Source organism: Mauremys mutica, chromosome 14 (genome assembly GCF_020497125.1).
Source record: "Mauremys mutica isolate MM-2020 ecotype Southern chromosome 14, ASM2049712v1, whole genome shotgun sequence".
In the NCBI taxonomy this organism is placed as follows: Eukaryota; Metazoa; Chordata; order Testudines; family Geoemydidae; genus Mauremys; species Mauremys mutica.
Window position 1 is genome coordinate 13557405 of NC_059085.1, and position 12716 is coordinate 13570120.

The 12716-nt window shown below is 42.6% G+C and overlaps 1 protein-coding gene across 5 annotated transcripts in view; it reads right to left on the minus strand.

Annotated features, from left to right (window-relative positions):
• Positions 1–12716, minus strand: part of NECAB2 (N-terminal EF-hand calcium binding protein 2) — a 365795-nt gene that overhangs the window by 273005 nt on the left and 80074 nt on the right. For 3 of the 5 annotated variants that reach the window (XM_044987367.1, XM_044987365.1, XM_044987370.1), the window contains exon 2: positions 11541–11565. The exons of the other annotated variants lie outside the window; for them this stretch is intronic. In XM_044987367.1, coding sequence (XP_044843302.1) covers positions 11541–11565 — 25 coding nt within the window. The remainder of the gene's footprint in view (positions 1–11540; positions 11566–12716) is intronic. 5 annotated transcript variants of the gene reach the window in all.

Genomic DNA, 12716 nt, shown 5'->3' on the forward strand with positions numbered 1-12716 from the left:
AATTTCAGTATGGTGAACTGCATCACGATCCTCTTGTCCTTCAACCAATGCAAAGTGACTTCCAGTGCATGGTAGGCACTGGAGTGTGAGGGGATGTTGACTTGTTCTTCATTGACATCACTTCCATTATGTGATTTTTGTTCGCAAGACTGGTGTTCTTCAAATCAAGATTCCACTGTAATTAATTACTACTTCTGCTGCAATCACACTGATCTCTTCCTTCATTTATTTTTGCCTGCCTCACCCCACTGAAGCCAAGAAAGATGTTCAGGTGCATAAGAAAAAGGGTTTATCTTAATGTGCATCAGAAACGTAAGGAGGAGGAGTTTCTCCTAAAGGTTCAGCTCCAGTTTGGTGAAATTTGGTAACATGTTGTTTTCAGTCTTAGTCCAGTTTTCATACAAGGAACCCTTGATGAGAAAGCACCAGCAATTTTTATCCTACATTATGATTGTAAAACTGGTACCTTCATCCTTTAGCAGCACCAATGGGTGGCAGGAACTTCTTACCCTGATGTAGGCAATCTCTAAACTGATGGAGGTCACATACTGTTACTGGCTTGACAAAGGCACACATCCATTTGGTAGTGTGCTGTCACACAAGTCTTTCAGTTTGCATCTGATACTATCAACAGCCTAACAGAGAGATTGAGAGAGAAAAAGATGGTCTACAATTGGTGTAACTAATGTCAGAGATAGAATTAGCCAACTCCACCCCTCCCTGCTTAAATCTACAAAAGCCTTTTCTCTGCTGTATTAATTTCTTGTCAGGAAGGATTTCCTTCATTAAAATCTCTCTGTAGGCACATGCAGGGAGCTCATCACCATGGTCTGAGTGCCTGAACATGGCAGCAATATTAATGTATTTTAGAGTCTCACAGCAAGAACTCCAAAAGTTAACAGTTCATGCAATAGATGCTGTGGAAGCAGGGTGAAGAGGAAGAAGGTATTTAAGTCTTATGTTCAAACTCCATGGTTTTCTCACATTCCACATTAGCTACATAATATCAGTGTGGTTGCTCTACTGCTACTTGGCTTAAGAATCAAGGCACTGAGCAAGGTTCCAGATTTAACAGGGCCTGTTTTGTTAATAAGAAACAGCAGGAAAGTAGCAAATAGCTGTGTATTATATAAGGTGATTCCCTTAATTACTATACAAGCAAGACAATAATTTAAGTATTAATGCTCTGAATTCCAACTTTAAAAGCATTTGTGTATTTACTGTAGCTGAAAAGTCTCAAGACCAACAGCATAACTGAGCTGCAAAAAAACCTAATCTAACAAACATCCTGCAGTTCATGTCATTAAGTCAGGAGGAGTGCATAGTGTGACCTGATTTTAAGTAGTATATCTTTCAAAGACACTCTCTTTGATACTATCAACAGCATGTTTTACTACTTCAGTGATCTTTTAATCTGCTAATCTTTGTTCACTTGGCCACCTAGCTAAATCAGAAAGTAAAATCTGAAGTTTTCTTCAGCTCTGTTCCTGAACTGTGTTTGAAGCAATGTCTACACTACCCGCTGGATCGACGGGCAGCAATCGATCTATCAGGGATCGATTTATCGCGTGTAGTGTGTAGACTGTACTCCAACTTGGCGAGACGCAGAAGCGAAGTCGATGGGGGAGCCGCGGCAATCGACCCCGCACCGGGAGGACGCGAGGTAAGTCGAACTAAAATACGTCAACTTCAGCTACGCTATTCTCATAGCTGAAGTTGCATATCTTAGGTCAATCCCCACCTCCGCCAGTATAGACCAGGCCTGAGTCACACTTGTCTATGCAAACAGTTGTACTTCAACCTAGGAAAGTCAGCAATTACCTACATTGCTTCCTTCCCAGCATCTAGGACTGGTAGGAAACTCTTTCTACCTGAGAATAGCCATAAGCTGTTTTTCCCGACTTCTTTAATAAGTTCATGCATAAGAACATGTCTCAGCTCACTAACCAACAAAGCTGCAGCGTAAGAGAGTAAGTGCTTCTATCCTGTGATAAGAAGATTTACACTTTGGGGGACTGCAGCAATGTTAGTTATGAAATTGAGACATCTTCTGGTACTTGGCATCAGCCTTAGTTTGTAACAGTCTCCTTTTCTTATCTTCTAGGTCCCTTCCTGGGAGTCAAACAAAATACAACGATCTGAGAATTTGCCTTTTCAGTGTCAGGAATTTGGGTGGCTGATTCATCAGGTGCCATTTCTGTTTCCTTCCTTTTGTCAGTTCTCACCATTCTTAGTAGCTGAGCATTTTAGGTTCTCCTGGCAAAAGGGCATATTTCTGTTAGAACTCTTTGGATGGGTGTGGAGTAGGGAGGAAGGAAGGAAGGGATCTTCCACAGAATGGAATCATCCATAGACTAGGATCATCCACAGAATCTCCAAGAATGTACCTCATCCACCACATATTCACATTAATAGGGATAAGCAGAGCTATCATAGTAAAATCAGAGTTAAAATCATCAACACTAAAACAAACAAGAGTTTGGAAGGGACGTTAACCCTCCAGCTTCAGGGCTTAAGCCAACCTCTGCTGAATGGGGGTCAGGATGAAAACCTTCCTGTGGTTATCCCATAACTACCCTCACCAATGTGTCTTGCACCTTCCTCTGAAACATCTGCTATTGATTATAGTTAGCGAGAGGATACTACTGCTAAATGAAGCACTGGACAATCCTCCTTTATGTAACCATCATCATGTTCCTATTACGCCTCTGGCATTTAGGGCAGCGGCGAACCTCCTTCACTCCTATCTGTTTCTGGCATGTCTTTCAATGGTTCCCCAACTGTGCCCCAGGTTTTTCAGCTTGGCTTCCACAGCTTTTTGCCATGTTGTTTTCGGGTGGCCTCGTTTTTGCTTGCCTTCAGGAGTCCATCTTATTGCTACTCTGGTGATGGAATCAGTTTCCATGAGAAACACATGACTGATCCATCTCCAATGCCACCTGGCAATAATGGTGCTCAGATCCTCTTGGCTTCACCGTGTCAATAGACTTTTGTTTAGGGGGTCACAAATTACAACTTCTCATATTCAATGTTACTAACCCCTGGAAATCTTCAGTAATGGCAGCACATTTCTACACCTTCAATATTGTCACTCCTCAAAGCCTTCCCTTTGGAAAGGATCCTCAGAAGAGTCGCTGCACTATAAGAAAGTGAAGCACTATCAGACAGTGTGCAATTTTCTATTTATATATACAAAGAACAACTATTCCAGATCCCACAGCAACTCCAGTTCTTTCTAGCTCTGGGACAGTTTTCCAACACCAGTTTCACTCATGCTAACTTTAAAAAGGGTGAGAGAAACAATTAGGAATGAATAATTTCTACAGTCAAGTTAGCACAGGAGAGGAAAAAACACTACAGAATATTTGGGCAAAACTGTTTTCATGAAGGCAGTTTCAAGCAAACACATGAACAGAAGCAGAACTTCTGAAGAGTTTGACTAAACATGCAAAAAATGGAAGATACCTTTTGGGAAGGAAGTTTTTACTTCCAGGGATCAAAGAGAGGATTGCCAGCCCTTAATCCCTAAAGCCTGAAGAGCCTGTAGCATCAGTAGTTTTCAGAGGTTGACAAGTATTCTATGGAGGATTCCAGATTTGAGCAGAGGTCTGTATCATCATAAAAGCTCTTTCCTGAAGACACCAGGGAATATCTGATGTGCAGAATGCCTGGACAGCAGGATCAGAATAATCAGGAATAATCTAAGTTTCCCTAAAACACTCCCTGACAAGATAGAATCAAATTCTAGAGGCTGTTCCTGGGGAGAATTTTCCCCATAAAGGAAGACTAGTAAGATCTTTAAAAACGAAAACAAAAAACTCTGAACAGCTGGGCAGTGGAAAAGGCAGGTAACTCCCATGTTTGAAGAAACATGAAAATGGCAGGCAACAGCCAACAGCATACAACCTTGGTAAGACAGAAGGTGTTGAATTTCACACTGTGCCTGAATTAAAGGCTAGGAATACAGTAAGTACAGTGCAGGGAGAACAGTAGTGGTGCAGAAAGTCACTCTTATTAAACATACCGCACAAAACTAGCCAGCTGTCATGAGGAAAGTGAATCAAAAAGACTGCCAAAGCCAGTCACTGACAGATGTTCCCTCAAGAGTCTGAAGCTGCTGGCCACAGACAAAGAGAAAGCTCTGGAAGTGTTGCCACAAAAATACAGTCACCAAGAAGCAGCCAAGGGCCATAAAAATGACAGACAGTGAGTAATAAGAGGAACGCTGAAAAACAACTGACCTACTACAGTTTCATGCACATTCTGCCATCATACCTAGTAGGAGTTGAAATTGGCACAAGGCTTCCTTTAGAATTCAAAGTAACGTGTGACAAAACTGATGCTAAGTCCTGTGTCATTGCAGTTACAAAGGAAAAGAGTTACTGTACTTCTATGCAGTTACTGCAGGTTCTATTTGTCCTATGGAGAAAGAAGGCCAGATTTTGCTTTCAGTCACAGCGATGCAAAATCCAGAGTAATTCCACTGACTTTGATGAAAATTTGAAGTTTATGACAATGTCAGTTATCCTTGTGCATTTGATATAGAATGAGTCATTTAGCTCCATCTAGGATCTAGGCCATTGATTTTCAAACAGTGAGGAGCACCCTGGGGAGGCACAATCAGGTTATGGCAGGCATGCAAGGTAGGGCACAGGACTGCAGCCAGCCAGGTGTCCAGGCCAGGGCAGCAGTGGGGACAGCATGCAGGGAGTCCCCAGCGGTCATGGGGAATGGACAGAGGACTACAGGGAACACAATGCAGCCCCACCCACAGCAGCTTGTTCTCCCCCCAGTCTGGACCCCTGGGTACTCCCCTGCATGCTCTTCCTGCTATTGCCCTGCTGTGGGCAGGACAGCCAGCCAACCAGCCAGCCACAGCCTTGGTATTTTAAACCCTTTGGAGCCTGCAGGAGCAAGAGGCTTTGGGTCAGGAAGCGGGTGGGGTGGGGAAGGCACCAGCATGGGCTTCACCCAGGAAGGAGTCAGTCAGGTCCTGCTGCTGCCCAGGGTATGAGTCACCCATTCCCCTCAGTGAGTCACCTTCTGCCCAGACGGACGGGCGTCGGGGCGGGTGGGACTGTTCTATGACTCCCATGGAGAAAAGGGGCACAGCAATCAAAGTTCAGGAACCTCTGCTCTAGACTAAACTGCACCTTTTCCTGTTTTATAGACTGAAAGTCTCTTAGGCACTTCTCTGCCTTATTACTGCAGTATCAGAGCACCTCACCATCTGTAACAAATCTATCCTCACAACACCCTGGAGAGGCAGGGCAGTGCTATTATCCCCACTCTACAGATGGGGAACTGAGGCCAGAGAGACTAAGTGATTTGCCAAAGGTCACACAGGAAGTCTGTGGCAGAGTGGAGAACTGAACCCAGGGCTGAGTCCCAGGGTAGCATCCAAACTGCCTAGTGGGAAGAAAGTGAGATGAGATGTTCTGAACCAAGCCTTCATTTAAGGGTTAATTTCTATGCCAACTTAGTAACTTGCGGCCACAATAGCACAAACATTTTCATTCAGGTACATTTTCTTGGGTTAGCCCAAGTGACACTTCAGGAATAGAAATCAGCTTTTTCTTAAACTGATTTAAATGTTACAGACATCCCAAGTCCCAAGATGGGTACATTTTGCATATAATGTGTTTTAAGCAAACATTTTCCCCTCACCTTCGCTTCTCGGCAGTGACTCCAGATGACTCCGACTTCAGCATGCACCATGCTGTGACATTACACCAACCAGAGCTCTGGCCTAAGCATGGGGTTGTCCTATAGTGGCTTAAATAACTAGTGTTCCTTAGATGATATTGCACATTGCCTAGCAGGCCCCAGCACCTACTGCGGTGTGGGGGGGTTGTTTTTAATATTTAAATATATAGTGCAAAAATATGCAGCTGTCACTGTCACTTTTCTGAGCCCCTGTTGGTCAGCTCCACTGGGGCTCCAGTTTAATGATGGCATCCTAGCAGGAGGCCTGCTTGAGTGTCATAGTAAATAGGAATCAGCAGTGGAATCACTGGGAACATGAGGGGGAAAACTGGTTACAGTGAAATTAATAAAAGCACACAGTAAATGTACCGTGAGACTGCCAGGTTCCTGTGCACTTACTCATGGTACTAAACACTAGGTTATGTCCGTTTGGAAGATTAGGCCCTAAATAATAGGACTGTGTTGAAAACAAACCATATTAAAGCTGCTACTGGTCGTTCACTGATAATGGCATTTTAGCTCTCAGAGTTGGAGAGAAACAGGCCGGCAGCGAGCGATAAGAGTTCAATATTACAGCCCAGTCAATAAGGGAAGAACGAATTCAAACGACTTAGCTAGTGCTTATACGTTAGTTAGGAAAGAAAGATACTGACCCAAGTAGTTTGGACAGTACGAATACAGTAATGAGACAGGGAAACACTAAACATCAGAAGTTTCCCTCCATCTTAAGTTTCAATTGTGATGTTGATGGATTATTTGGAAGAAATAAGAACTCGGGGCCTGATCCTAAAATGGGTTGATCAACTCCTGCGAGAGGGTGAGTGCCCTTAATTCATATTGACTTCTGTAGGAACTCAGGATGCTCAGCACGTTGCAGGATTAAACCTCACAAGTCCTTAATGAGAGATCTAAGAAGCCAGCACCACTTCTCCCTTACGTGACATAATCCATATTTTCACCGCAGATGTTACAGCTGGCAAGCAGTGCACTCAAAACCGGGCCATTATTAACAGGTTTTGTTATGTTGTGTGAAATGCTGATTAGCAAAGCTGTCTCAGTGTGTACGCAGTCTCCACTAGTCAACATGTGGGATGACAAAGGCAAAGGAGACATAAAAAGGAAGGAGGCCTCTGTTTCTTCGAGCATCAGAGGAGGTTTTACAGCAGCTCTTCCTTGCGTGCTGACGGAAGGGATCTGAAATGGTGCTTGGGAGGGGGTAGAAGAGGAAACGTTGGTGATTTGCTTCAAAATAAAACTTTTCTTTCCTGCCTAGCAGTGACGACTAGAGAGAAGTGTGTGCCTGATAGGTGTGTGCCTCTTAGTGTGTGCCTCTTAGTGAGATGGCTGAAGAGAAACAGGAGTTTTTAGGAGCCAGGGAGAACAAACACAAAACCCTTTCATCATGTCTGCGCTCACTTTCCCTGTGCACACAGGGTAACTTGTCAGACTAGCTGCATTAGACACAACGTAGGGCTAAGGATGGTGCTTCTGAAAGCACAGCTCCTGAACGACTATAACAATACACCACTGGGGATTGAAAATGACATTTCAACTTTCATGAGCTGTATGGTCTGTTGAATGCTTGATTCAACGTATGTTGCAGTCCCAGGCTATCTTGGAGAAATGTCATAAACTGGGCCCCATTGATCTAATTGAAACATTATGCCAAGAAATGTTTAGAATGCAATGATGCTAATAGAAACTGGCCTCATTAATGCCTGAGAAATCCACAGCAAACATGAAAGGAAGAGATATCAAGTGGGAAGGGTCTGTAGCACTCTTCCTGTCAGATCCACAGTGATTAGCAATACCCATCAGTTCACTGATCAGCTGCAGCTGCCCCTCCACTTACAATGTAGAGTGGCTCTTCCTTGGCATCCCAGAAAGCAAATGATCAGGAATGGACAGTTTAGACCTATAGAGTTCCACTTGCAAACCCAGCTCTCTATGCAAAGAGATGTCATTAACAAGCCATTCAGAGCAGTTTACCTCTACCCTTCATTCTATTTCTTGCATTTTTTCCTCCTCTTCAGTCAGATGGACACAACATCAAAATGCTTTTAGTCGTCCTGCCATATTGTATCAGCTTGTCCTTTTCCCCTTGCTGCAAAATCGTAATGTATCAACTTGATACAGCTTGATATTTACAGGTCACTAGTTCCAATTGTATGAAGGGATAAAATATCATGTGAGAGGCCTGCATAGGATTTGGGCAAAGATTTTGATCAGAGGTGGAGAGCAGTGCTTTAGTGATTAGAGAACTAAGTGAATTACTCTTGCTAATGGAGACAGTAGCAGACCAAAGGCCACACAAAGTAACATTAAAATACTGGACAACAAGCTCTTGCCTGTCATCAGGAACTGAGCATCATAAGATTGAGCAAAGACAAGCCTCAGGCAGGTTTCAATAACAAAAACTAAGTCAATCTGACGTGTGAAATGAAGAAAGAGGGTTTTACTCCTGGACACGAATATTTGTCCTTTAAGAACTGCAACTATTTAGCTGATGTGCGGTAATCAAATCCCAACAGCATAGCACATTCTTTCTAAGTTTACTTCAATAACATCTAATGTTTTACAGCCCAAACATCGTAGAGGGTGCATAAATCAGACACATTACTGAATGGGCACTATCACCAGCTTTTGAAGTTGGCATAATGAAATCCTTCCTTCTCTGCAGACAGTTTATCAGCACAATAAATCATAGGGATCTGAAGTCTACAGAACACAATTTCTCCAGGTTTACCACATGTAATGAGCAGCACAGAAAACATGCTATACAACCTCATGCTCCCTCCTCTTTAACCAGCAGAACTCCATTGATTTCTATGGAGTTATTCCTATTTAAACCAGTGTGAGATGATAATTGCGTCAAAAGTTTATCCTCGTGATCTTAAGCCCTAGCACCTAGAATCAGGAAACATCCAGGGGTTTGCCTCCTTTGCTGGGTTAGAGGAAAGCACCTCTATTTCCGCCCTCCAGATGGTTGGCACGTTCCTTCTGAAATGCTGCAATCGCAGCGGAACAGCAAAGTTTAAAGAACGCCACCACACAGATGCTACGCTCACATTCAGCAGCACAGACATTAATTTTGGCATATCAGCCAAGAAAATGGTTTGTAAATTTCCAGAATCATTGAACTTAGTAAATCTAAATCTGGAATTGTTTTGTTGGTGGAAACTAAAACAAAAGCCCCAAAGACATCACTTGGCAAAATAAGTAAGTGATTAGATCTGAAAAATGAATCATTTAAATTGACAACATCGAGGTAGATATGTTAAATCAAGATTAAATGGATTTTTTAAACAGGATACCACACATTATTGCAGTAACCATTGCTCTAGAATTAAATTACTTTCCATAAAGGACAGTAATCATTTTTTTTCCTCTTGGAAAATTAGCCAGTGATTTTAAGTGCTCCTAAGAGGAGGAGGACATGAAACATTTGCTGTGGACAGAAATAAATTTCACCAGTCCAAATGTGGAGTAACATGATAAACTTCACAAGTTGGTAAAGGCATAATTGAGCTCAGAATTTGGCCTATTATCTTTAAACAACAGAAAGATATTGATAATTAAAAGGGAAATTAGAAAAATATAAATAAATACCATTGAACTGACAGTGTTCTCATTCACAGCACCCTGTATACAAGATTTCATGAAAAAACCTTCTTTGAGAAAAGTGAATGCAAACAAGAAGTTTCTTGTGTTTTGGCTCCAGATAGGACATAATCAAAATGGAGGTGGCTTGTCTGTAATATTAGAGCAAACCAGCAAGAACGAAAGACAGAACAGAGTCAAATCACCTCTGGGGTGACTCTGCCGAAACCAACAGTGACCAAGATTAATTTGGCCCCTTCAATGCCAGATATTATCAGGTCTTTATCTCAGTTTCTCCCCAGGCAGGATCCTGCATAGATAATAGTACTGCTCTTTACCTGGTTTGCCTTCAAGTTACTATTGATCTCACTCTTTAGTACAGGTATTTTATTTCATTTTTAATCCTTTCTTTATTCTCTTTTTTCAGCAAGGGGCTCTTAAATCCAAACCCAAACCCACCCTCCCCTCTGACCCCAGAAAAATGGTTAACTTGTTCTCTCAAGGCAACAACTCCTGGTATTTGGCAGATACGTAGCAGGGTTTTAAGAGTTCTTTCTACATTAAAGGATGCCTTCCTTCCCCAGCAGAAGCTGATCTAAGTGGCTGAGCGTGGAAAGCCTCCGCCCAAGCCTGTGCATCTCTCTCTGTGCCAAGGGACAGAGAAACACCGTAACTCAATCTATGTATTTTTTTTCCTTCTCCCTCAGGGCACTTTTTAAAAGAGCTCTGAGTCCTGCAGCAACAGGAATCTGCAGCTCACAGGGGTCCTACCCTATAAGGGACATGTTGAAACGTTGGTGTTACCTTTACTGCACAGACTCCAGGAGGTCAATGGTGTGTATAAACAGCTCTTCATGCTCACAGCTGTGGTTGCCACTACAGCCCTCTTTGGGACCCATAAATCTCCCTATTAATCCCATCCCTGGATAGGGTACAACTGGTTTCCCCCAGCCTCCTATTTAATAAGAAACCCCACCCATTATGCCAATAACTCCCTCCACAAACACTCCACTTGTTGGTGCGGAACCTATTCTCTCATGGTGTTGCTGGGAGAAGATTGGACACTGGATCTTGAGATTTGCAGCTAGGCACCTGAATCAAATTGCTTTTCAGAGGGACCAGGTTTCCTGGAAATGGCCCCATTCTCATCTTCCCCAAGTCTGAAAATGTCACCTCTGCAATACTGCTCTGAAATTGCAACCCCAGGCCCACAACAGCAATTCTATGCCACATCCCTAGACTTGAAACTGTCTTTAGAGTGAACAGGGCAAGAACAACAGTGGAAATAAATTGCTGTATTCAGGTAAAGTAAAATATCTCCCATCTCACCTCAGATTCTCACTGAGAAAGCAGAACAGATCTCTCTTTAGGAATCCAAAACAGATCGTCCGAGAAAGGATAATCTCTGTAATTCATTGCGTCCTGGCAATATTGGACTTGGCCACAGTTGCATGTCTTCCCATTGGGATAAGTGCAAAATCCATTTCAACGCAACAAAATCCACGATTCCACAAAACTACCAATGCCTCAACACATACATCGCTTAATATTTCGTGAACCTGAGATAGCGGAATGGCCAAGGGTGAAGGCCTGTCTGTAACATGACTCAGTGGGGTTTTAAGAAGAAGAGGCGCACCCTTCCCCAGGTACAGACACAGAGGAATGGGCCTCTGGGCCCCAGCAGCAGGGGTGCTCTAAGGACTTAGCTTTTGTTTTGCCTTATTTTGGGAGTTTGGCAGTGAAATGTGCCCTGAGGAGAGGACCTGACAAGAGATTTGGGTGGCTCCGAATTCTTCACCTGCTGACAAGAGAGCCAACCATCGTACACCACTGAACAAGCTGCTTTGCAAATAGGACAGAATCTAAGTCACAAAGATGAACAATTACAACAGGATCAGTCAGTTACTTTTTCTCGGGCAGTTGGTTTATGTTCCTTCAAGATGTGTGTAATTTACAGACCACTGCTTTCAGGCATAGAGTAGTTCTGAACTGCTTAAGGAACACATTTACTTGTTAAGAGTTTCAGGTTAGTGTCACATTGATTCTAAGAATATCGCAGCCATAGAATGACATGACCTTCCTTTTCAAAGCATTAATCTGCATTGCTCTCTTAAAGTCTCCTGGGTTGTATGAGGTTTGGGGGTGAGGAGGAGTTACATACAATTATCCACGAGAACATTCTAGGCTCATTAAAAAGAAAAGCAAAATAAATATAGATGAATATACAGACTTACCATTTTTGTCAGCGCGTCTGAAAATCTAGAATTAAAAGAAGAGAGACATTTTTACTATTTTTTGTGATTTGTTACATTTCTTTTTTACTAAATGGTTAATCCCAAGATTATATCCAGTTCCAAACCTGAACAGTGTGATCAAGATTTCTAGCCTGTCAAAGCTCATTTCCAATGGTATTTTTATTTTGTATTTTAGAGAGTATTTACTGTGAAAAACAGAAGTTATTGGCCTATTATATCCTGGGATGGTGGGAGGCATCCACTAGAAAAGGCCCTTTTCTGATGAAGGAGGGGCCACAGACCCCAGAATTTAAGTGATTACTGGGGAAGGAAGTTATTGGACTAACAGTATTAGAATTTTCATTTATGCGCAGAGTAAGTTACATCTTAGACAGGAATAGTGCAAACATCTCTACTCTTCTGGTGTTTTAAACATTCATCCAACCTTGCTCAGAGCAGGTGCTTAAGATACAGTAGCAGCCAGTTTCCAGTCTATGCTAGGGCTTGTAAATTTGCTGACACTAGTTAAGCACCACTGGAGCTAACAGTATGAAATGTTTGCAAAATTCCTCTAGACTACGGTAGACCAGGCCTTTCCATGCTAATCATTGTTCTCACTACTGAGATTGCCAACAAAAATGCATCCGAGAGTAGTGCTGATTTTGAAGTATAGATATTTATCCTCTAGAAATTAACGGAAACCACCAACTCATTCTATTAAGAACTATTAGAGGGCATCAAGCAGTGATAACTTTCAGTCACTACTATCAGGGAGAGAGGTGCCAGGCTTCATATACATACTCTATTTTGTCCTAAGCCATCCAGCCTACCACTTCAATAGTGAAGTATTTGCTCAAAGAAGGAAATGGAAAGACGACAGCTCTCACTTCAAAGTACTGTACCCATACCCTTGTGCTGACTCTCCAGCCAGCCAGAACCAGTCCTACTCCCCACTAAAGAGTCAATAGACTTTTTGCCACAAAACCCTTTAGCATTTCAGTGGGGCCAGGATCAGAATCCCTTTGTGAGTTCTTGTTTCTACCTATTAAGCATCAACTTCGCGTTTCGCTCTGGATCAAAGAGGAGGAGACAAGGTGCTTGTGCCAAGGAGTTGGCCATCATGGCACAACACAATTAATAATGAGAAACTCTTGTGAACTCTTGTGAAGACTGGGA